Raw genomic sequence first — 25163 nt, forward strand, 5'->3', positions numbered from 1 at the left:
TGGCCCTAACAGCAATTCCATGTTCCACTGATGTGTTTCGTTCAGAGGAAGGTAGGCAGTACGCGGGGAGAGACCCCCCCGCATGTCCTGTTCCTATATAGTGGATGTTGCACGCTGCTGATGCCCGAGACGTGCAGCAGCGCTGTTGAAGCCCCTCCCGGTATATCGTGATACTTCCCTTGTGTGGTGCAAGGCGTTCTACGTTGACTCAAGTGCTTGAGCGTTTGCTGCGTTGGCAGTGAGGCGGCTAGAAGTGTAAACCGGCGTGTCTCCTAGTCTACCGCACGTGCGGCTACTCCATCGTGAAGGAATTCCGTCCGTCGCCCAGCCACAGTACCGCTCCTGGCGTTCTGTGGCACTCCTCCTTGCGCGAGCGTGACTCTCTGCATGGAGCAAAGGCAGCAGGTCGCTGCCCAGCGATCGCCCGTGCTGCCCGCGTCCCCTGAAACCCAGGCACTAGCGGCGGCGCAACAAGAGAACTGGGACAAAGGTGACGGAGAGCGATGGCAGCGGCAGTGCATTCAGCCGCATGCTTGCTGCGTAGTCTGCCGTCAGGCAATCGTAGTGGGAGCTGGGGGGGGGGGGGGGGGGGGGGGCGGGGCGCCGATGAATCCGTGCGGCGGAGAGTGAAGTGGTGCTGCGATCGAGTCGGCGGTCGCGTAGCTGGCGTAGTGGACTCGCACACACGTTGTGAGTGTCGTGCGTCGGACAGCTGCTTCAGTGGTGTCGCACGTTTTTTGCGATCGAGGTCCTGTCGACAGCCAGACAGGTTCGATCCCGCAACAGGCATTTGTAAGGAATGGCGGATATTCTGCGGTGTCGGGCAGAAAAAGCACGTAGGCTGTGCCCAGCTAGACGATGCAAACAACAAATCCACGCTCTTCGGCTTGTGCGCTGCCGAGCGTGCGGATAGACTGCAGCAGGTCCATAATCCGGGGTGGGCTGTAGTAGACGGTGTGAAGTGAGGGGGCCAAGACGTGTGTGTCTCTGTTCCCGTACTCGTGGCCTTTCATCAGCGCTTGGGGAAACGAGGCGCTGAAGGATACTGCGGAGGCTGTGTCGGGCTCCGGAGGCGCCGACCAGCCCTGGATTACACCGTGACGCGCGTTTACCTTTGGAGGTGTGGTGCGCGTGGAGCGTGCGGAGGCTTGCGACGCAGATCGTGCACTTTTACTCTCCAATGTGTGCTCGGTGTTCCGCCTCCGTCTACCGCTCTCATAGAACTCGCACAGCACACTGCCCTATGCACGGCTATGGTGTGCCTTGTTTTTCTGCAATTTTGCCGTGTACCAACTGCCGTGTTAGAGAACGCAGAAGCGATGATGAGCGGGCATGAGGCGACGCGCGCGACGCGGATGGGTTTGGGGGTACGCGGTCTCAACGTAGGACAAACTGTGCTGGGCAACAAGCTGAGTGTGGCATGAAGAGAACGGTTGCCAGTCGGGGGAAGACTGACGCGGCGTTCGGGTTGTGTTTCCCGCGCTGCGGAAAGCTGCGGATCGGTGTTGCGATTGAGGTAGCTGTTCGCTCTGTCCGCGACAGGGGAGGAGGCGAGTAGAGTAATCGTGAGTGTTGCAGACGATGGTGTGGCTGTGTGCGGTTGAACAGCAGGATGGGCAGCCCTGCGGCGGACGAGGCAGCGCCGTCGACGACATTGGACGTAGTCGCGTACGTCAGTTCATAGGGTCCTCAGCAGAGCACGCACCGGCGGTTCTGTCGTGCGGTAGCCATGTCGTATGTCGCGGCTTCACCAGCAAATCGAGTGGCTAGTTCGTACTGGCGTGCACAGCTTTTGGCGTTAAACAGGTGCGGAGGCGGCAGGCACAAGACCCTGTGAGCAACTGCAACGCTCTGGGGGAAACGTGCGTGCGCGCCGGTTTCTGCGCAATCCACGGCCACTAGAAACGTTCCTGAACTGGCAGGCAGCTTCAACTCCGTAGCTGAAGGTCTCATCGAGGGAACATCGTAGAGGCGCCTGGCGCAGCTAGGCAGCGACGTATCATAGTGTGCGTCTCGACTCGGATTCGGCTTTCTCAGAAACATGCGGTATGACACTGGGCAAAAGGGGATCGGGTGGTGGTCATTTGCGGCGTTGTTTCAACCGAGTGGGGTATGATAGCGTATGCGGTAACTAGGTGTGTGAGGCAGCGCCACGGCAGTGGGTGCGGGCAGCTGTGGCTGCCTCTCCATATTTCCCACGCGACACTGAGGTTTTCGAGATGTGGACGTGCACCCGCGACACTTGTTGCCACTGTCTGCGGAGCTGCAGTGGTTCAACCTGCATTGAGTCCTGGATTGCGGAGCCTTCCAAAATCATGGTCCGAGCGCGTGCGTGACAGGCGAGCGCTCTCTGTCTGCGTGACTCTGGCAGACACGAAGTGAAGCTCTTGGAGCAGCAAAGTGGCAGAAGTCTCGGCGGCCATGGGCAACGTCTTCTCAGGTGCCAAGAGAAGGCGCATCCGGCGCCTGTTCATCTGCATTGTAGTAGGAAAGATGCGCTAGAACCATCGCCTGCGTTAATTGTGCTGATTGACTTGCTGCTCGATGGGCGGCACTGGATGACATTTGCGTGCGCGGGGACTCTCATCGTGGGTTGCGCCTTGCGTATTGTACGTGCCTATCTGCAGGAGCATGGAGCGGCCGCCGCCACATCCAGTGTCAGCGCTGCAGCGCACGCCCCTTCCAGCTCTGGTTCTGCGACGCCTGGAAGCAATCCCAAAACGTAAGTTGCGCGTTTGGCATGCCCTCAACTTCGGTAGAGACCTCTCGCTAAGCAGATAGAACCAGAACTTCGATGGGGTGCCAGCCAGGACAGGCAGTTGACGAACTGAGAAACCTGGGAACGGATGGACCGCTGTTGCAGCAAAACTGATATGTCAGTCTTCTCACGGCGCTACTTGTCGCCAGAGGGGGAATTTGCGCAGCAGAGCCACGGAGCACAGATGAGACCACGCCCGTCGTCCTCCGGCTATGAGACTTGGTGTCATCTGCAAAGCTGACACAGTTCTCATCAGAACGGTGTGATTTTTTCCCGAAGGGTACGCTGCTTGACACACCGCATGCACGTGCGTCCACACTAAAGCTGTGCCGGTGCCCGTTGGCGCGCGTATGGTACGCTGGTGTGAGCCGCATGCTTCTTCAAGGTCTGGTGTGTATATGGACATGTGTGTGCACTGGCTGGGCTCAGCGTCGGAGTCCATACAGAATGACCGTCCGGTTTATGTTTCTTCCTGCTCACGTGCCCCTGGATGTGTTCAACGTTTGTCGTCTCAGGGGATCGCCAGCCGATCAGCTGCCCAAGCCTGCGCCGGCAGAGGAAGGTGACAAGCAGACATCGTCAGTCAAAGACTCCACGCCACCGTCTTCGAACACAGTTGACACGCTAAAGGCCTCGGGCAAAGATCAAGACGAAGCAGCTGCTGGAGCTGGTGACTCAGAGACGGAATTCAGTTCGCTGACCAGCACTGCCGGTGCGTGTGAATCTTGCCTTCGAACGATCACGATCGTGCAGATTGCTGGTACATTTGTAGGAACACTCTCCGTAGTAAGGGACAGGGCCCAACTGGCGCGGGCGCGAAAGTTGGCAAGTGACTGCAGTGCGTTGTGCATTTGTAGCCCGTCGGAAAGCGGCGTCTGCAGGCTGGGAGACCCAGTGTTGTTTCGGGGGACTGACGCTTCTGGGCAGGGTTGCGGCGTGTCGCTGGTGTGGCGTTATGTCGACACAGGCGTGTTTATTTACTGCCACCGCGCACGGTAAATGCGGGATATCCCCGCGTGTGTGTTTTTGAAGACGCGCGTGTGCGACTGTGGGCCCCCTGCTTCCTGGGGTCCCCGGAGGCGCTTTCGGGGAGTTGTGTTTGTGTTGCCTCCAGGGTAGGGCGCGGTCCGCCACGCTGTGGGCTCGACGGGCGAGTCTGCTTCCCTGCCGCCCTACCGAGTCAGCCGTCGCTTGTTCAAACTGGTAACGCGCTGTTTCAGCGGACGCGGGTTCGACGTCGTAGACTCTCGTCTCGGCGTCGTTTTTGCTGGCACAAGGCCAGACAGAGTCCACCTGGCAGACCTCCAGGGAAGTTCGCCACGGGGGGTCTCCAGCGCGCGTCCACAAATGGTCTTTCGGGAGCTTTTAAGGGGCCCAGCGGGAGCTGCGTCCCCGTCGCAGGCTTGCCTCTCTGCCCTCAGCAGGGGAGACTCCTCACCTTGCGCCCCGATGCCCATTCAAGGGAAGTGAGCGACGGCGTTTGCTGGCGGACGCGCTGTGCTCGGTCGACCAGCAACTGCGTCGAGCGCATGGCGGAGCGCGTGCGCCGCTGACGCAGCGGAGGTTTATGTACGCTTGCTAGAGAGTCTGCATACGGAACTCTGCTCGTGGCGTCTTAACCGTAACCGTCCAGGGCGTCGGTGAGTTTACGAGTTCGCCCTGCTCGTAGCAGCAGTACGGCACTCGTTGGGTGTCGTTGTATCGCCGCTGCTATGGGGCGAAACCACGGGGTGGCTCGGATCTGTAGTACTGGCACGGTGCGCAGTGGAACAGATTTAGTTTTGAGTGGGCGATGCCTTCTTGCCGCGTGTCGCGTGCGGGCGTTTGCAGGCGGCGTTGGCCTTGCCCTCTGACTTTCCAGCTGGTGCGCTCCCCGCGGATCAGCTGCCCTTCATCCCCCTGACTCCATTAGACCGGGACCAGCTTGCTTTACGACTTGGGGAAAAAATCAAAGCCTCTCCGATGACCGAGGCGGGGCCATATTTGCCGTTCGCCTAGTGTGTGGTTGCTCGGGTTCACTCACCTGTGGGCGACGGAAGCTGTTTCTTTCGCGCTCTAAGTTACGCAGTCCTTGGAACTGAGAATGCGCACAGCAAGATAGGCAGCATGGTTGCACAGCGTATGATGGATAACTTCGACAAATATTCGTGGCTCATAGAGGCCGAGGATACAAAGAGAAACTTGAAGCAGCCGTCGTCCAAGGACTGGCACCTCAAACGGTGGATTATTCGCGCGTTTTGTAGTCAAACGCCCCTGTAAGGCACTGAACCTCACTGTTTGTCTTCCAGAATCCCGGATTCTCCTGCGAACGTGGGGACTTCCATGTGTGTCCATTAGCCCGTCCACTGAGAACCCAATCTGAGTTTTGCCCTGGAGCTGTGTGTCCTTCCGCAAGAGAGATCGGGAACCGGCCTACGTTGCCTTTTTCCTCGGCGTTTCGTCTCCGGTTGCTCGTCTTGGCGAACGTGTTTTGAGTCACAGAAACTGTGTCTTTTGCTGCCGCTTCCCGCCGAACAGCGCGAGTTCTCCCTCTCCTTCTCGTTCGCCCCGACTTTTCACGTTCAATGCAGCCAAAAGCCGTGTCTCTTTAGCCACGCTTTAAGACGGGTCTCTTCGCGGAGGGTTTGTGGGCTGGCCACACCGAGAGCCATATGACAAATGCCTAGTTGCCAACCATGTGGTACCGGCAAAGGACTGCTGCTTCGCGTGAAAGCTGTCGAATAATACTGCCACAACGAGAGTACGACAGATTGATTCATCGTATGCGGCCTGCATCGCAGTGGAGAACAGAACACCTACCCGTGGGAGAAGCGAAAATGTGTTGTTCAGCCTAAGCGCTCCCAAGAAAGAGGAGTCTCACATTGGCACGTGTTCATTTCCCTTAGGAAACATGGAGTGTCGTGCGCGAGTTCCCAGCAGTAACTGAATTTGATAAAAGCTTCACAATAATGTATGCGCAAATGCTTCTCTGTATCCGGTGTTTAGACGTCAGCAACGAAAGAACGCCTTCGAGCGGCCGGTTCTTGGCGACCCGCTGCTTTTTTTCACAGCTGATCGCCGCGCGCTCTGAAGTGGCGGCTCTCTATTTTACCGTCGCGGAGCAACTGGCTCTACCTGCTCGCATGTTTGCCCGACGTCACGAAGGGGACGTAAGCATGCACCGGATGGCTACGTTTCGTTCTCATGTTCTTTTCAGTGCGGTGCCACGCGGCTTCTGAGATAAAGCTTTGTTTCCACGTCACGCATATCGGGAGCACACACACGGTTGACGCAAGAAGTTGTGAATAAATCGTGCTCCAGTAAAATCGAGACCTTCGCATCGCAACGCTGGGACGTGTTAGAACCAGCCAGAGAGTTCAGCGTGGCGGTAACGGTGAGAGAGCAAATTCCCTTCACGCACAAGGGAGCCTGCCATCACCCGATACGGCTGGATGCAGTCAGCGAACAAGACATTGAGCTCCACCGCGGCGAGACCTCAAATTCTCTCTGCAGTAGCCGCGTGACACGGCAGAATATGTAGCAGGGGGCGGCCGTGATCATTGACATGGGGCTCCGCAGACTTCGCCGTAGGCATTGAGCGCTCGCCCGCCAAGCCAGCAGAGCAACTTGGTCTAGTGAGACACCTCCAAATGCAAAAACCTGAGGCAATGAGTTCTTGCGGATGACAGAAGGAATTCTACATGAAGATGCTGAGCTGACACTCGCCGTGTGACGCGATAGGTTCTCACGATACCATAGCCCTGAGACGCAGTGGCGCAGGAACGCTCGTGTCCAAAAGCCAGACGCACAGCCGTACGAGGTGGCCGGCGGCAGGCTCGAGAAACGCTCATGAACTGGAGAGCGTGGCTGGTAGCCGCGGATACCCGCCTGAATGCCGACCAAAAACCGGAATCGACCTCCGGCTGCGACGAAGGCAGCGGGCGTCCCAGTCGAAGCTTGACAGAATCTAACAGAGAAGGACAGCTATGCCAGAGACTTTTGTGCAGCAGTGGATCCCCCAAGCGTGACGGGCTCCGCGGCTCGAGTCGAGGAACTAACTGGAAGTTGGAAGCCACACGCGCCCGGCACGCAGGTGAAACGATGCGAGGCGTGTGCAGCTCGTATAATAAAACGGCGCCCGTCAGACTCCAGACTCATGTGTGACCTGTGCGGTTTGAACATCCACCAAGCGCTCGGTGAATGCAGATTTTGAGCGTCGTTTACCAATGGATTGAATCAGGATCTTGTCTTGGTGGACGCATGCGCTGAACATCAGGTTCACTGGAGGAGCGACTCGGCCTCCTCTACGAGGTTCGCCTTCGCAGCGCTAAATTTGCGACAAGTCTCAAAGTCTGCTGGCCGCTGTGTCATCCTCTGTATTTTCCCGTAGTCTTGACCGTACCAAGTCGTGGTTGTTTTGCCGATCATCGCGAGAAGCGTCGGACGCCTTTGTGTTAACGGCCGCATGCGATCCGAATCCGACAGAAAAGGGAGCGAACAGTTGCTCGGCCGCGTATGACGTGGCAGCATCACATCGACGCACGGTTCTCTGTTTTGTTCACTACACTTTCGGTACTTTCATGGTGCTCTCTTGTTGGTGTCTCCTGCGGGCTTCAATCTGGTCCTTTTCGTCTGCATCTGTGCCTGGCTGGGTCTACGGGCACCCCGAGATGCTCCTCAGTTTGAAAAGAGGCCGCCGCGGAACTTGGCTCTCTTCCTTTCTGCCTTTTGACCTCGATCAGTGATGCTGAGCAGCCCGTTGAGGGGGGTCGACCTGCGTTGCCGGCGGCATGCGCGCTCGATCACCTCGTCTCCTCGCGCTTGACTGCGTCAGACAGCGAGGCCCGCGGGTTCACCGGAAATGCGAATTCACCGCGGAATGAACACCAGACAACCCGCACAGGCGACCTCCGACGCGGCGGTTACGGCCGCCGAGAAGAGAAGATTCAGCGTGTGCATGCGCGGCTCTCTTGCATGAAGCCGGCATGATTCCGTATCCAGCTTATGCGCCGCCGGTTTCCCTCGTCCCCCCGTGCCTTCTTGACTGCTAGCCGAGATGAGCGCAGACCGCCCGCACGGAGTCCCGCCATCAGCGGACAACAAACAAGGCAACCCAGCCTCTTTGAGGGGGTCGGCGTCGGCCTCGTCGTTCTCGGCTTCCTGCGGACCGTCGTTTTCCCCCCCTGCCGCCGGCCTGCCTGCCGCGGGGGGGCGCCAGCCCACTTTCCCCCCGTCTCGGCGGCCTCAGCGAACATGCCTCCCTTCTTCCCAACGTCCGCGCCTCCCCCCCAATTTGGCGCGTCCTCGTTCGCGTCTTCTTCGTATCCTCCCTCGTTTTCTTTCGCCAACTCCTTCCTCGCCGCCGCGGCCGCTCAGCACGTCGGGTCCTCCAACGCAGCGAGGCGGCCTTTCTCCGCGTTCGCGCCCGCCGGCGACCTCCCTATTGCGCGGGGAGCGGGTCTGGGAGAGTCAAAAACTTCGGCAGGAGGGCTCGCTCCCGCGGGGGTGTCTGCCCCCCCGAAAGACGTGCCTCACAGGCCGGCGGGGGGGGCCGACCATCCGGGGTCTGCGGTCTCGTTTTCTGACGCAGAAAGGCTTGCTGGCGGCTTCGCTAACCCCGGTGCAGCGCGCAACCCCCTTTATGCAGCGCCGCCGCAGCCGCCAGACGCCAGCCAGACGTTTGTCGAGACGCGGCGCGTCTCTTCCATGCCCGCTCCGTCTACGCCTTCCTCTTTTCACTGCCAAAGCTACCTCTCGAATCTCTCTGGTCCCCGGCGGCCGCTCTCGCCCGAGCAAATCGGGGCCGCGGCGATGTCGGCGGCTGCGGACGGGCTGGATGCCTACTCGCACGCTGCCGCCGCTGCTTCCTCGTCCCCGACCTGGCCGCCGTTCTCCGCTGCGGACCCTTTGTCGGCGCAGCGGCCCATGTCCGACTGCCCTGCGACCCAGGATAGCGCTGCGCCGTCGTCTTCGTCTCCGCTGTCAACAATCCCCGCCTTCTCCGCTTCGGCGGCGCGGTCGGCACTGCCGCCGCCCTCGTCGCCTCGCGTTCCCTCCGCAGCCTCTGCGGCCTCGGGTGCTTCGCTCGTGCGTTCTGCGCCCGAAGAAGCTAGCGGCCAGCCAGTGTCTCGAACGCCGCCTCCCTCTGTCTCCTCGTCGCCGTTCACGTCGCAAGAACTGCTGGATTTGCTGTATCCCGCAGTCCATGCGTCGTCGAGCTACAAGGCGTGGGCAAGCAAAGGCGCTGCGTCGCACGCGGCTTCCTCGCTCAGCGCCGCATCTCCTCGTCGCCCGGCGGCCTCCAAGAGTGCGGTATACACGAGTGCAAAGGGAGCCACGGCCTCTGCCGCGAGCGGCGGCTCTGCTGGGTCAGCTTCGCACTTCCATCAGCTTCGGTGCGGCCTCGTTGTCGCGCAGATCGACCAGCGAGACTTGTGGAGGAAGACCTGCTCAGAAGCTTATTTTCGAGGCGAGAAAAGGCTCCTTCGCGCGGTCGCAGCGAGCCGCGCGAGCGCCGATGGTGTCCATGGCGGCGCGAGCGACGAGGAAGCAGGCGCCGAGGAGGCCAGAGCCGGAGGAAAGGAAGAAGCTGCTGCAACGCCAGTGGAAGACAGAGAGAAGGAGACGCGAAGGGGGGGGCCTCAAGAACGCAGCGAAGGCGCAGCACACACTGGAGCAGAGCTCGCGCTCTGTAGAGGCTCGCAGTCTGCAGGACGGACTGCGACAGAAACCTCACCGAAAAGCAGCCGCTGGGTCGAAGAGACTCTCGAGCAAGTCTACCTCCTCCGAGAATATGGCGGAATCTTTGCAGTGCGACGCAGGCGACCAGGTAAAGAATGTGTTTCCTTTTCAGATCTTTGTTTTTGGTCTGATCCCGCTCCTCAACCTAAAAGCGGCGTGCAGTCCAAGTGCCGCGGAGGGTTTCTGTCCGTTGACCTCTGCTATGTCTGATGAAGGAGTACCACAAACCTTATCGCGGTGCGGCAACGGCGACGGCTCGCGTACTCTGTGGAGTCCTCTGCTCTGTGTAATCATGGGCGCATGCTCGTACATCTACTAAAATCTGCCTGTCAGGGCGCACATACTGGTGGTGGACTTCTGCGTGAATAGATACGTCGCTGGGGTAGAGCTATCAGGGACCGATTTCGGAGCCTTCTTATATTCATGCGAGCTCCGGGTCGGCGTCCACCGAGCTCTCCACGCCCCCTCACACTGAAAATGGCTGGGGGTCTGCAAGCAGTCTAAGCGCCTTTAGCATTCCGATTTACGTCTCAAGCATCTTGTTGGCCTAACAAACCGTTTTATTGATTATGCTGGGAGCTGTCTCGTGTTCCGCGTCTGTGTTCGACTCCGGCGCACTCCAGTGTTGCACACGTCCGTGATGTGCACGGAGCCCTCGCATGCCTTCGGGGAATTCGCAAACTCATGTGCGCGCTCTCGTCAGCGCCGGCGTGCTTCCTCGCGTATCGGCTCGCGTCCTCATGCCCTTCTTTCTGCTCTCCTGTCGCAATCGTGGCAGCCAACGTCGCCATTTCTGTCGACGGAGCGACTTGTCTGATGCCTGTGCGCCCGTATGTTATAAGTGTATACTAGGCACATTTGCGCTTACACGCACCGCGTGTGTATATGCGCGCATGCATGTATCAAAGGGGGTTTTAAGAAGCTGTGAGTTTCTGCGCACTGTGTTTTTCGAGCCCGTCGAATTCGTTCCGACTTTTTGCCCTGAATGCCTTCTTGGTCTCTGCTGTTTTTCAGAGTGTCTGACGCTCCTGGAGTGCCTGGGCGCACCCCCACTAGCCATGTCTGCCATCTCGTCGGCTTCGGTGTTTCCAGCGTCTATATCTCCGTCGCCGTGCGCGCGTGCATCGTTTCTCGCGTCGCTCCTTCGCGACCCGTTCTCGCTGCCAGCGCCGGCCTCGCCGCTCTCTCTGCTCGCCGCGGCTGGTGCGTCGCCCCGCCTCGCGTTGGCGCCTCTGGTGCCTGCGTTGGCGCGGGAGTGGGAGTGCCTCTTTAACGCGCTGCGGCTCGCCGCGTGCTCCTTCTGGCTCCTGACGGAGCAGGCGGAGGCGGAGATCGCGGAGGCCGACCGGCGATATCGGCGGCGCGTGGAGATGTGGCAGCTGCAGCTAAAGCTGCGCGAGCTGCAGCAGCAGCTGCTCCAGCACCACCTGCAGGCGCCGCGGGGGAACAACTCGGTCGTCCGCCACGCCTGGAAAGTCAAGCGACGCGCGCTGTTTCACAGATATGCGCAAGTTGCGCAGGCCTACCGGCAGGCGCTGGCTGAGCAGCAGCCTATCTTCGCCGTCTCGGGCGCCCCCGGCTCCGCGCAGGTCGCCCCCGCCCAACTCTTCGACGCGAATGAAATTTTGCCCAACAAGCGCCTGTTCATCCGACGCGACCACTCGCCCCTGACGCTGGGAGACATCGGCTTTCCCTCGTGCTGCTGCACCGACTCCGCAGCTGCGGTCGCCGCTGCTGGGGTCCGCGCGGGCCTCCGGCGGCTCCCGGGATGTACGGACACCTGCGGATGTCGCCTGTGCATCTACGGCGGCGCGTGGCGCGAAGTGCAATGCGGACCTGTGGAGGCCGAGGACGACGCAGCCAGCTGCGCCGACGAAACGCAAGGCGGACAGAAACGCGAGCCAGGAAGCGACATGCCGTGTAAGGCCCTCGGCGAAAGCCCGTTGAAAGGCGGGCCGCCACACAGGGCGCAGGGAGAGAGTGGAGCTGGCGGCGACGCGTTGCGCACTGAGAGGGACGGCGCGCAAGCGGCGTCGTGTGCTGTCGAGGCTTCAACGTCGCTCTCGCCTCCCGGCGTCCCCCTCGCCGCGGCGACCGCGTCCCTGTCTCAGGGTGCGGGCCCTGCGGGCTTGGCGCCTGCAGAGGGAGTGCTCGGCCTATCCGCTGACGACGCGGGGGCTGGCGCCGCGAGCATCTCGGGGGTTTTGAGACGGAACGCAGACGGCGTCCTCTTTGTCGACGAGGGGTCGCTGGGCTCCATGGATCTTGCCCCGTCAAATGGCGAGGAGGCCGGTTTGGGCGGGGACGCCTCCGGCCCGTCGGACGCCACGAGAGGAACGTGGAGCGTCGCTCTTTTGTCTGCGGAGAACGGCTGCACAGACGGCGGCGCGTCGCTGCTCAGACCGGCGGCTTTGCCAAGCGCGCGCGGAGACGGCAGGCGCGCTTCTGGGGCAGAAGGAGCAGAGTCGCTCGCGCTACTCCGCGCGAGGTCTGCGAGTGTGCAGGAAGACGAGGGCTCACTCGCCACGTCGCCGACGGCCCACACGGCTGCCGCAGCCTCTCTGCCTGCACTCCAGTCCACTTCTGCTCGCGCCGACTTAGACGATGAATTCGAGTTCGACGATGCAGATATGGAGGAGGCACACGGGCAGCCGCCGGGCCACGCGGAGCAGGGTCTGCTGCACCCTGCTGGCTCGCGTGACGCCTCCTCCCCCACAGATGCGTCTGCAGCGTCTGCCGTCGGCGGGGTTCCTGCCGCGGGCGGAGCAGGCGTACCCGCGGCTGTTGGCGGGGCCGCGGCCGCTCAGGGCCCGGCGGGCGTCGGCGGAACGCCGATTGGAGGCGTAGGAGGCGGCGGCGCTCTTGCGGCCGGCGCAGGGGCCGACTTGGGGACGGCGGTGGCCGGCGGGCCCGGCGGGGTGTCGGGCGCGGCGCAGATCGCGGCGGCGGGAGGCTCTGCGGGTTTAGCTGCCGGCGGGCCTCAGGCTCTGTCGGGCCTTTCGTCTGCGGTACACGCAGCGGAGGACGAGATTGGCGGCGCTGCGGGCGAAGCCCGCGGCTTGTTCCCCACGGTGCTGCGCGAGCCGCTCTGGGGGGAAGTCGAGGGCACGCTGGAGTGCGACATGACTCGCGTCCACCGCCTGCTTCACTGGAAGAAGAAGGAATCCGAGGCTCTGGCCGTGGCGGCCGCCTGTGCCGCCAAAGACGCCGCAAGCAAGGCGAGAGAGAAGGCGCGCGCGCGTCTCCTGCACCAGCAGACCCCCGAAGGCAGCTTGGAGGAGGAGGAACTCGCGGCGATCTCCAGTGCGGCGACCGCTGCAGCTCTCACTGTCGAAGAGGAAGAAGTCGCGCTCTTCTCCGAGCGAACAGAAATGCTGAGGGCCGCTGAAGCGCACCTCGAAAAAATGATCGGAAAGCCTGACGCAACGGGCATGGCCGGAGGACAGGGTTGCGGGTGAGGAAACAACTGCTTAGACCGCTGATTCCACTTTCATAGATTTCACAGCCTGGAGGTGCTCCTCCAAACGTGGTCTTTCCATGACGTAATTTTCCACAGGGAGGTGCATGTTGCTTCTTTGTAGAGCGCTAACTCGGCGTGTGCCAACGTGGTTTGAACGTATCGTTGATCTCGTTCTGCGGCAACCAAGGCGAAAAGAAGCTTTGCCGTCTACAGCGACCGAGCTGTGCCTTTCTTCGCGCGTACGGCTGTCGTGTGCATTTTTGTGAGCGTGCGCGGGGGGGAGGGGGGCGGCGGAGAGGGTAGCCCGGAAGGCAGGTTTGAGCGGTTCTCAGCTCTTCGTGGCGCTTGCAAGGCAGGTGCGCGGCGCGCGGCGCCGGCGCTCGGTGGCCTCTCGTCCGTGCGCACGTGGAACGGAAGTGGCACTGTTTAGGGTTTAGGGCTGGGTTGAAGAGTGGGTTGAAGAGTAGGCGGCGCGACGGCCATGAGGGCTGTCACCTTGGGGTTTTTTTGCACCCTGTCTCTGTCAGCGTACATGGCTTAGCGTCCGGCGTTCGCTGTCTGCGTGCTTGTGCAGGTCGACGGCTGCTTCAGTTTTTTCCTCGGTGGCTCCTTTCGACGCGCCGCTTCGCCTTCAGCAGCAGTCCGAGCGCTTCCTCTTCCTGTTTCTTTCGGCGTCCTTCGTCTTGCCGCCATCCGCGTTCGCTGCCTCGCGGCCGGGATCTTCGCCGCCGATCGAGGAAGTCGATTGCCTCCCCTGCGCCGCCTCTCCTGTCCTCGCGCTTGACGCGGAACGCGAGGCGCATGGCGGCGACGCGGGCGACGAGCTCATGCGCAGCGAGGAAGGCCGGAAGCGGGAGAGCCGGGGCACTGCGGCTTTCTTCGCGAAGGAAAAACAGAGGCAGTCTGCATTCCAGTGCGAAAAAGAGGCCATTCTCTCGTGCGTCTTCTTCGACATGAACGACGATCTCCTGTTCCGACTAAATGAGGAGCTCCCCGAAAAGCCTTCACATGTGAGAGCCCGGCTTGGATCCACGAGTCTCTTGCCCGCTACTTCTTTTGTGGCCGAAGCGCTCGCCGATGCCGCTAGCGCATTCGCCTTCACCTGACGCATCTGCAGGGTGCTGGGGGCGGTCTCCGCAAGAGTTTGGTTCGTGAACTGAACTGCGACACGACGCGCAGCTTATACGCGAGGCTAGCGTTTATATGTAGAGCGGAAAATATCTAACCGATAGCCTCAGCCTAGATGCACAGGTGGACGTCATTCATCGTTGTACGGTTTGCTCCTACTGGGCGCATCAGTTTCAGCGAAGAGCCCTTTGTTCACAACTTCAGGTCCGGTGTGAAAACAGCATGCGTTTCTGTCACCTCCCACAGTCTCACCTCGGCTTCGTTCCGTGTCCTGCGTGGACCTTGCGCACTTACCTCTCTCTTTCTTCCACGCTTTCTTCCGTCTTCCATTCAGGAGGAGGACGAAGACGAACCTGCCGCAGGCGGCAGCGTGTCTGCCCTCGCCGCCGCAGGCGGCCCTGTGGCTGCTGCTTCGTCTGCGTCCTCCGCTCTGGCCGCTGGAGGGACGAGCGCCGCAGTGGCCGCGGCGGTCGCAGCCGCGGGGGCCTTCTTCGAGTCAGATGCGGCGCTCGCGGGCGTCTCGCGGACCGCTGCTCTTCGGCTGAGGAGGAAAGCCAAACAGGTGCGAAATGGCCTCCGCATGAAACGCGACGGCAGACAGAGGGAACGAAACGAGACGCACGGCAGCGCAGTTTCAGATTCATATATATATATATATCTGTATACGTACACCTACGTGTGCACCAACATGTGCACACACACAAACTTACCTCCCGCCGCGTAAATATACAAATATAGGAATACATATAGATATGCGTGTAGCTGAGTGTGTATTCAGGTTATGCTTGTTGGCGTGCATGGGGTGGCCTGTGGCAGCGAACGCACAACAGCGTGCCTGTGCCCCCAGGGCACAGGCACGCTGAACGCTGCTATCCTCGGTCGTTGCCATGTTTTCTGTGCGTGTATATGTGCGGTCCCCATCTTATCTTTTTCTGACGTTCTCCTCTTGCAGGAAGTGCTGAAGCTGGACAAACAGAAGCGCATCGAGCTCGTCAAGCAAGGCAAAAGCGCGCTGGAGCTCCACGCGATGGCGGCAGCCGAAGTAAGGCCTCGCTTCTTCCTGAAGTGGGGTATGCATCCGATTTCTTGACTTTCGTAGGCAGGAGACGTTGCCCGACCGTTCTTCACCCCCGCTCCACACACTTCCCTGCAGAGCCAAGTGTATCTTTCCAAATGCGTGCGCAGCTCCATGGGGAGCCTTCCATTGGCCTCAAGGTTTCCCGATGCCGGCCTCGTGGACTGTGCAGGCACTGCGCCGCTTTGACGTCTTTTGTGCCCTGTGCGTGGCCTGTGTGGGATGTGTGGGTCGTGGACGCGGTGCATGCAGCCGATCTCGACTGAGCCCGTCCGCGTTCCCTGTGGTTTGTTCCTGCACGGTGCCTTAGCAAGAGACGCGGTCTTCCAAGGCGCGCAGCCCGCTACAGGAGTTCGTGGTCACTCTGGGCGAGTTTTCGCTTAAAGAGAAGTCTGGCAACGTGCTGCAGAGACTCAACACTTCGTTCGACGCGTTCCAAGAGACCAGGAGGCTTCACTGCCGAGGCAAAGACCAAGGAAGTCGAGGTACTCGCTCTGCGCACACAAACCAGCGCCTGCCTCGACGTGTAGATATGCGCTGTCTTCCTTTGGCGGCAGGCCACCCTCATGCAGATCCATCTCCGTGTGCCGTGGGATCTATGTGTCGCTGCACGTATCGGTATGTAGTTTAGTCCCCGTCTGGTGTCCCCTGTCACGAGTGTCGTGTGAACGCACGTTTTGTTGCTTCCAGAGCCCTTCTGCACGCTTTTCAACATGACCCTCTCCGACAGCAGTCGCTGTGAACTTCGCAGACTTTCGTGGCTTACTCACTGCTGCAACTGGTCTGGCGGCCTTCGCCTGTTTTTCCTTGCGGGCGCGGGGCGCGCCCTCTCCAGGCTGCTGACGATCGTCTGCGGGGTTCAGGGTTCTGCGGCGGATTCGGGGCGTTTGTCGCGCTTTGTCTTGTTCAGGCGGCATCCCGCTGATCCACACGAAGATCGCCTTCCAGCTTCAGGGTGTGCATCCGGTGGCTGGCAGGCGCGGCCGTTTGGCGATGCTGCGCTTCCACCGACCCGACTTTCGCGCCGGACTCGTGTCTGCGCTGCGAGGCCCCTTCGGCGACGTGGGCTCCTTGGTCTCCAGCCACTACTCGCGAGAAGATCGCCGAGGGAGGACGACGGGCTCCCAAAGCGCGGACAGAACACCGTGGATTGTCCTGTAGGTCCGCCGAGAGTCTCCCGATTTCTCTCTCCACGCGTCGATCGTATCGCGGCAGCCTAGCCAGCCCTCGGCGCAGCGATGTGTGCCAATTCAGACCCAGCTGGAGCATCCTCAGGCGTTCTGAGCGGGCGCGGCTCTCCTGTGCGTGGCAGTTTGCGCCGCTTCATGGGCGGGGCCGGCCCTTTCTCCAGCCGATGTGTTTTTTTCATCTTCTTTTTCGCCCTTCCTGTCCCAGCGGCGCGTAACCTCGTGCGCCACGCGCTCTCCGTCGCCTCGCCAAGCGCAGCAGCGGCGGTCCGCGCCCGCATCGCTCCCATGCGCCCCCGCGCCTCCCCCATGTGGGCGACTGTGTGTGTGTTCAGCCCGCCGGAGCCGAGCGAAGTGATGCGGCGGCTGCGCGAGGAGCTATACGGCAGCGCGTCGGGGCGAGCGCTGGAGAGCGGCTTCCGCGACGCAGATTCTCGACACGTGGACGGCGACGATGAGCGCTCGTCGCTCCTGTCTGGGACGTCGCGGCGGGGGAAGGGGCTGAAGGGCGACGCGTCAGGGGGGGGCGCAGGCGACAAGGACGAGCGCGGCAACGCCGTCGGCGCGAAGGCCCGCGCCTCCGTCGAAGGCGCCGTGGAGGACTCGCACGGAGGCGGGCCGGAGGACGACGGCGACCGCGAACAGATTCATCTGGTGAACCACTTCTACACTGCGCAGGACCTCTCCCTGCGCGACGACGCGCCCATCGCCGTCTTCGAGTACATGGAGCAGCAGCCGCTGCTCATGCACAACCCTGGCATGGCTGTGCGCATAACGCGGCACTTCTTCCCTCCCTCGCCGCCGAATGCCGACCTCGGGTAAAGTCGCCGTCGCCGGATGCAGCAAGCCGACGCTGGCGCCCCACGGCGAGCGGAACAGGGTCCTCCACCGTGTGACTTTTATTCCTCAACACACGCTCCCTCCGTCCGCACTGTATGTACACGTTTTTGCGTGTCGCTGTGTCGAGATCTCCCATGGACATCTTCTAAATGTAAATAAAGGAGCGTGTAATACAATTCGAATGCGACCTACAGAAGGTAATATAAAGTGCAGTACAGAAATGGGTTTAGTGGTACCTCACACACTTGGATAGTCGCATTCATGAAGGTAGTCTACACGGAATACACGGATCGGCTTCTTGTGGGCCGTATATCCGCACACTTGCGTGCATCTGTGTGTATGTGCGGGCTGGATCGGGCTCTTGGCGTGGTTTCCGTGTCATTTGTCTCTGTTCATTTAACGCGCCTTCCTTCTTTTCTGGTGCGTGCAAACGCAGTCGACAGGAGCAGCTGCAGCTCGCCGAGCGGCAGGCGAAGGGACGTCTAGGGCCGTTCGGCGAGTTGCGCCTGCAGCAGGACGATGCGAAGATCATTCTTTTCGGGACTCGCCTGCCTCTGGCGCGTGGACAGGGCCAAGCTGTGGTCGAGAGTCCTCTGCTGAAGGCGCCGGTGTATGTGCACCCGTCGACGCCTGCGGCTCCACTGAAGCGCGACGTCCGGTTCCACGACTACCGCGATACGGACTTTATTCTCGTGCGGACGAAAGCCAAAGACCGATGGAAGGTACGTTCGCGTTCACCGGTCCGCCTCAGTTGCCTCGCCTTTCTGAGCTGCTGCGCCCGATGGGTAGCTCGGCTATCCACGAGTATGTGCATTCTTGTCTGCCTCGTTGGGTTCCGCTGCTTCTTTGGAGCCGTCCAGACGCCTTTGTGGGGGTGCCGCGCCCGTCTGTGCCATGTCGCCGAATATTCGCCGATCTGTTCGTTTCGGTGCTTACGTCCTGCGCAGCCATGTGCACCGGGTATCTTCTCGCGTTTCTTGGCGCTTGCAGGCTCTGGGCACGCGTGCGGCTAGTGCTCACTCGTCTGCTTCTGCGCTGCCTCGCTTCTTTGCCTGCAGCAGAGAGGGGGAACAGTCCGCCGTGCTTCCCTTATGTTTGTCTGCTCCTTCTGGTTCTTCGTTTCCGTGTGTCTCCCCTCCCTTGCCAGCTTGGTGCCTCGTGCACATGCATGCTGTCCTCTGGCTGGAAACTGTATCGTGCAGCTGGGTCGTTCTTTCGGCGCCTTTCGTCACTGTTGACGCCCCGTGCCGGCCGTCATGTGGCTCCTTCGCACAGCCGCAGCGTCGTCCCCCGCTTTCCCTCCATCGCGCAGCCCCGCTGCGTGCCTCGTTCTGTGTCGATGGCGTTTGCTGTCACTGTCGCTTTTTCGCCTCGCTCGCACAGGTCTTCCTTCGGCCCCTGCTGTATCCGCCTCCCGAGAAGGGCGACGGGGGCGCGTGGCTCTTCCGCGCGTCTGGCGGCTTGGAGAGCCTCACGGTCCTCGGCAGCCCCGGCAACTGCGGCGTCTACACAGTCGGCCAGTGCGAGCCGCGCATGGAGGTTCAGGCGCCCAACTCAAAGAAGCACCTGGACGACCGGAAGCTGCACGCCAAGGCGTGGGCACTTCGGTGAGAGACGACAGGCTCTCGAGCAGCAGGCAGCCTCGGTCCAGCCACTGCCACTTGGAGCTTGCGTCAAGGCTCACGGTTGCGCGGCCATCCGCAGGGGAGCAGAGAGACGCGCACCCGCCCTCCACGCGCAGAACTCTGTCTGGTCTGTGGCTCTTCGGTCTAGGAATGCGCCTCGCGGAAATGCGTCTGCCGCAGTGCATGGGGAGCGGCAAGCCCGTGTGTGCGCGTGTGCGTGCAGGCTGGCGGCGGAGCGCAACGTGACGGACATGAAGCGGATTAAGGACTTGGTAAAGCAGCGGTTCTGTCCGCCGGTGATTGAGAAGGAAGTGACGCAGATGCTGAAGCTGCTCTCGCCGATCGCGCCGCATCGTCTGCCGCGCCTGGACGACGCTGCGCTGCGTTCCATCATTCGCCCGGAGGTGATTTGCTGCCTCGAGGCGGCCCACGCCGCGCTGTACCGGCTGAAAGCAATTGGCATCATGACACTGACATCGGCGGACGGCCTGTCTGGCGTCGCGCAGTTCATCGAGAAGGAGGAGCGCCACGCGCAGGAGAAAGTGGTCGCCGCGAAGAAGCGCATGAAGGAAATCGAGCTGAAGTTCCGCCAGCAGGCGGAGGCCCGGCTGCCCGCTGCCGGCTCCGACGACGGCGCGAAGAACGCAGTCCGCGCACAAGCGCTGAAGGAGATCAACGAGGCTTGCCAGCGCGCGAGCGCCGCGCTCGTGAGCGTCTGCACAGCGTACGCGGAGAGTCGAATCGGGAAGCGGTACGGGCACTTAGTCCGCTTCATCGAAGAACTTCTGCTCCTGACGCCGTGGAACCTGACGAAGGAGTGCAAAGACGTCCTGACAAACAAGGGCAGCGCGCAGTTCATGCTGACCGGCTTCGGCGATCCCTCGGGTGGGCGTGGCGAGGGCATTTCGCTGATCAAGCGTCTGAACCGCGAGCGCTCTGGCCTCTCCTTTCTCTCGGGGATGAGCCGCGGTGGCGGGTTCTCCCGGGACGGCGCCCGCTCGATGGCCGGTGCGTTTGGTCCGGGAGGCATCTTCCTGGGCGCGCACCTGGGCCCCGGGGCGATGAGTGGAGGTGTCGCAGGCACCGGGGAAGATCTGCGGAAGCTGTCGATGCAGGAGCTGCGGCGAAGGCTCCTTCAATACGGCCTCTCGGAGTCCGTTATCCGCACGCTGCCTCGCTGGGATCAGGTTGCACTCGTGCGCCAGTACCGCGACGGCTTCGGCAGCGCGGACTTTGCGCCGCCGGGGGGAGAGAACGACCAAGACGAGGACGAGGACGCGAAGAAGAACAAGAGTCTGCTCCTGAGCAAGGGCGGCCGGCTGCGAGCTGAGGAGTACGACGAGCGCCTCGTCGGCATCCTCCAGAGACAGAAACGCGCGCTCGAGGCGGACTTCCCTGCCATCACAGACACGGAGGAAGAAGAGGAAGAGAAAGAAGAACCCGGCGCTGGAGACAGGGCGGAACGCGACGGCCAGGGCCCAGCAGACGCGCAGGCGCAGGTGGTCGACGGGCAGTCAGCGGGCAGCGACGCAGCGGGTCCCGACGGAGACATTGGGGCTGCGAAGAAGGTCCCCGTGGGGAAGAGAAAAACTGGCAGAAGGAAGGCCAAGAAGGACGAAGAAGACGGAAAAAACAAGGGCGCTGGAATCCAGCAGGGCAGCGCCACTGCAGCCATTGCCGGCAGCAGCGGAGCGGGAGGTGCGGGCGCCGGTAACGCCGCGCCTGACGGCCAGGAGCGAGGCGTGGAAGACGCTCTGCTGGCTGCGCTCGATGGAGAAGAAGAGGAAAAGGAGGTCAGCGTGCGCACCTACACTTTGATCTCGCGCTGGTCGCCTTCTCACCCTCCCCGCGTTGCGCCTTCTCTCTGCTCATGTCCTCTCGTCTCTCACATCTCGCGGTTTAAGGTTTTTCACGTCGGCAGTCTTCCCTCCACCGGCCTCATCCTTCTCCCCCTTTCTGCGCCGTCCTGCGTGCCGCCTGTGCCTCTCGAAACCCGCGATTCTCGCCTGAATCTGTGCGTCCATTTTCTCTGCAGGCCGACGAAGACGAACTCGAGCGACGAGAGCTGCAGGTGCTTCGGCAGCGCCAGGAGGCGCGAGCCGCCAAACCGCTGACAGCCGAAGAGCAGCAGCGCGCCGATATGAAGGTGGGTTTTTCTATTTTCAGCGCCAGACTCGCAAACCGTCTCTTGATACGCCCTCCGTCTTTCGCATGTACCTGCTGTATTCGCGTAGAAATACATCACGGAGATGCAGCCCTGAAAGGTCTCGGCTGCGAAACTCCGCGCCAGATCTTGGTTTGGTGGCTTTCGCTCATGCGTACGGCTCGTCCAGACTACGACGATCGCTCTAAACACATATCATCCATGCATATTTGTACCTACCTATAAAGACTGATAAAGAATTCTGTCCGTGGAGAGGGAGGAGCGTGTGGCAGTCTCGCACTGGAGCGGAGGAACCGCGTTTCTGCCACAGTTCGCCCTCAATTCCGTCGTGAGCGTACTCTTTTTCTTCTGCGGTTGCTGGTGTTGCCGACATATACGTGTGTGAATACCTGCTGCTTTCGGCGTCTTCAGCCGCCCCGTTCTGCGTCTGTCTTCGTATATCCGCATGCTTGTTGTGTGTATGTGTATGAATAAGTATGTATTTGTATACATAATAAATACACGCTCTAGTGACTTCTCTGTTTTACCTCGCTGTTCGTCGGCGGCCCGCGTCTGGTTCGTGTGGCCGGAGTCAGATGCATTTTGCAGTTGCTCGATGTTCGCCTGAGTTTTTCATGGTGTAAGCTTGCGGCTAGCCCTGTTCTGTGACTGCGCCACTCGTTTTCCTTTGCAGGTTCAAGCAGTTCCCTGCCTGCGGTGGATCCGCCGCTTCCGCCAGCAGGCCGGGGAGCCGTTCGGCACGGAGCGGGTTATCTTGATCTACGGAGAAAAAAACATTAAAGAATTTATCCAGTGGCGCACGCGGAGACTCGAGGACACGCGCGCGGTAGGTTTTCTGTGGATCGCAGAATTCACTGCCGCAGATAAGGACTATCCTCGCTGCAGGGATGCGCCGGCGCGGCAGACCTGAGCAGTGGCGTCTGGCAGACAGACCCCCGTCACGAGACTCGACTTCGGCGAGACGAGTGTCGATGGGACGGCTGCCGCGGAAGAGACAGCGGGCCGAGAGGCCTGTCGCAATTCGTCGGTGGCGGCCTCTGACCAACTCCCGGCGCTTTTTCACGCAGGCGCCCCAAAGCCGTAGATCTCCTCTCCTGTATATATATATACGTGAATATATATGTATATATATGTATATACGGATGCATAAGTGTGTGCGTGCTTGCGAGGACGCATATGGCGAGTGTCTGGCAGTCGTCGAAGCTTCGGGTGGCGTCGCAAGCGGTGGCGATAGACGGCGGCTGTCGCGAGTGATGTCTGCGTTCTTCTCAGCGGATGCTCGCGTCGACGAGGAGCAAAGAAGCTCTCGCCGGCAAGCGTGTGTGCCGAGCATGTGGCCAGCCGGGCCACATCGCCTCCAATGTGGTGAGTTGAGGGGGCTGCAAGAGCTTTCCTTGTCTCGCTGCGGCAAGTGTTCGGACGTGGAGAGTTAGCCGCAGTTCGAAGCGGCCGACGGGGCGAGTCTGGTGTCACTGTCTTCGGGTCGCCCCTAGAGATTCAGTTTACCTGTCGCTCGTGCTATGTAGAGGTTTCCACGCACGAGTTCCTTCGCTTGGCTGCTTGGTCGTTTTTCCCCTTGGTGCACTGGTCCGACATCGCACCCTTCGCGGTCGCCTGGCTCCGCGTGCAACAGTGCATATATATCACATACGTATCTATACGCGTTTATGAGTTTAGGGTGCGTGCGTGCGTGAATCGGACTGCGTTCGAAGGCCAGGCGGGTTTGCACTACAGAACGCTCCTTGGGTTCTTTCTGTGTCCGCCTGCGCCGCATTTTTCTGAGGACATCTTTTGCGTGCGCCGCTGGATTTGCTCTCTGTCTGTGTCTCCTTCCTCGTGTGTAGAACTGCCCGCTGTACAACGGGCCGAAGCGTCCGGCGGCGGCGACGACGCCTCCGCCGCCGTTGAAGAAGCGGCGGAAGGACAACCAGCAGCTTGAGGAGGACTTGTTGCTGATGGGTTTGTACGCCAGCGAGGGTCGGGAAAACGAGAGCGAGGTGAACGGAGGCCACACCGGGAACGGGTCGACGCTGCTGCCCTACGCGGGCACGGCGGGGACGCCGGCGCGCGGGGGGCGCGGCGGCCGCGGTGGGCGGCACGCAGCAGCAGGCGCCCACCGCGGCGCCGCGTGGGACGACGACGACGAGGATTTTTTGAACGACGGCGCTTCCTCCGTGGTGTCGTACGCCACGCGACGGCGCGGAGGCGCGCGGAGCGTCGTGAGCGGCACGGAGAGTCACCGTGCAGGCGCGCAGGGGCGAAGGAAGGCCTCGCGCAAGCGAGGCCAGGGCGGCGGAGGAGGAGGAGGCGGCCGAGGCCGCGCGAGCCGCGCAGGCGCAGACGAAGAGGACGAAGAAGAGGACTTGGAGGAGGACGAAGAAGACGAAGAAGGCGGACGCTGGGCCCCCGGACGGAGCCGGAGAGCAGCCGTCGACGAACTCAATATCGCGCTCGCAAGAATCGTCAACGTCGTCCTCCAACAACAGATCTTCAAGGTCAGTGGGTCGCGCCGCGACGAATGCATTGCCCTTCGCTCTTTTGAGAAAAACACACTTCGGGGAAACCACGCTAGCACAATACAGCTTCGTTTAATAACAACATATCAAAATGAGCGCAATATAAACTAGTCTTAAACACACCGCTCGTCACGTAACAAATATAAAATCGTACTGTAGCTTATTTATGTCAACAGCTGTTTTACAAAGAGGTCACAGTACACGCCCCTGGATGCCCGCGCGACGCCGCGCTCCAGCCTCCACGCGCGCACATCTGCGGTCTTCCACTGCACAGTGTATCGGGCACGATTTGCACACACGTCGCGAAGCAGGTACTGGAGTACCGAGGTGACCGCATTCAGACTAACGCGGCCCAATGGTTTCTGTGTGTGTGGTCGCCGCTCACTAAGACTCGTGCGCACGAGAGCAGAAGTGTGTCCGTTCAGTGATGTCCTCTGTCTCCAGTAACGCATCGCGCGCTTTCCTCGGGTAAAGCTGTTTTCTCACCCCGTCACACACTCGGGATTCTGGCTGATGGTCTGCGCCCGATTTTGTCATGTTCACCGTCGCCTGCGTTTTGCTGTGCGAGTGCAGCCCTTCTGGCAGCGCGTCGACGAGCGCTACGCGCCGAACTACTACAAGGTGATTGCGAACCCAATGTGGCTGCAGAAAGTCGCGTCAAAGTGCAAGCAGAGAGAGTATTCGTCGGGGGAGCAGTTCTTGGCGGACATCCACCTGATTGTGATGAACTGCTTCCTGTTCAATCCGCCAAACTCACCGAGCGCCTGGCTGCGCGAGCGAGCGACAAATCTGGAAGAGACTGTGCGGCAGAAATTCGAAGAACAGAAGGCCGTCGTCTGCGATTGCGAAGCCATCATCTTCGGCGAGGCACCTGCGCAGGGCGACGATGCCCAGGGGATGGGAGGCTCCACCGCCGCAGGTTATGCTGTGTTGTGATGGTATGGAAATCCAAGAGAGGGGGCGCGGGACATGCACTGTGGAGATTGCGCGAGCGAGGAAAGAGCAGCAATGGACCTTAGAAAGTCAACGGCGCGTGACTGTCCTATCGCCTTGCCGCGCGGGCACGGGGGGGACAGCGGAGGGGGTCGGGAGCGCGGGATGGTGACAAGAGCGGACGATGGTGATCAGCTGTTTGTATGTGAGTAACGCTGACAGGTATGGAAGGCGAAAGTGCCTGAGTGCTTCATTCCATCGATTAGTTTGCGGTTGATCTGTAGGCGAAAAAACCAGAAGACGAAGCCGCGCTGTGGCACAGCGACGCGTGGCTCTCTGCCTGGGTGATATCAGTGTAACCGGCGCGGCAGACCGTTCCAGGCTCAGCCCAAGCAGTCTACGCTTCACAGTACCGCAGCTGTACCGCGTATTGGAGCGACGACAGACGCAGCAGAGTCTCACGGGTCGCTGAATATTCATCCACTTTCCATGAGGATGCAGGAGACCGAGCAGAAACATGTTTGGTGATCAGCTGCGCCAAGCGTTGCTGTCCGTCCCTACGCCATCGTGCAAATATCTTAGGGGGTCCGTGCGTGCGCGCTCTCGGCTACGCTGTGCGATGTAACAGAGCCAACGAGGGTGGCAACAGGACGTGCATTATAAAATCTTCTTCGGTAAAAGGTGATTCGATAGCGCACCAATATATATTTGCTGTGAACCAGGATCAACAGGAAGTAGAGAATGAATCACAGTTCAA

At 60.8% G+C, this 25163-nt stretch overlaps 2 protein-coding genes across 2 annotated transcripts; both read left to right on the forward strand.

The window, feature by feature from the left end:
* Positions 1–387: 387 nt before the first annotated feature.
* BESB_029790 (uncharacterized protein) lies at positions 388–4756 on the forward strand (the record flags this gene model as incomplete). The annotated part of the gene is made up of 6 exons (XM_029361647.1): positions 388–490; positions 1306–1367; positions 1612–1676; positions 2372–2722; positions 3274–3526; positions 4589–4756. 6 exons carry the CDS (start codon positions 388–390, stop codon positions 4754–4756), a joined length of 1002 nt encoding a protein of 333 aa, XP_029215114.1.
* Positions 4757–7741: 2985 nt separating this feature from the next.
* Positions 7742–24409, forward strand: BESB_029800 (uncharacterized protein; the record flags this gene model as incomplete). The annotated part of the gene is made up of 17 exons (XM_029361648.1): positions 7742–9566; positions 10493–12932; positions 13513–13948; positions 14401–14628; positions 15019–15108; positions 15452–15626; positions 16052–16298; positions 16664–17146; positions 17605–17890; positions 18552–18775; positions 19017–20306; positions 20478–20586; positions 20829–20939; positions 21631–21783; positions 22230–22322; positions 22802–23452; positions 24047–24409. 17 exons carry the CDS (start codon positions 7742–7744, stop codon positions 24407–24409), a joined length of 9204 nt encoding a protein of 3067 aa, XP_029215115.1.
* Between the last annotated feature and the right edge of the window lie 754 nt (positions 24410–25163).

The sequence above is a fragment of the Besnoitia besnoiti genome, chromosome XIII (genome assembly GCF_002563875.1).
Source record: "Besnoitia besnoiti strain Bb-Ger1 chromosome XIII, whole genome shotgun sequence".
NCBI classification, from domain to species: domain Eukaryota; phylum Apicomplexa; class Conoidasida; order Eucoccidiorida; family Sarcocystidae; genus Besnoitia; species Besnoitia besnoiti.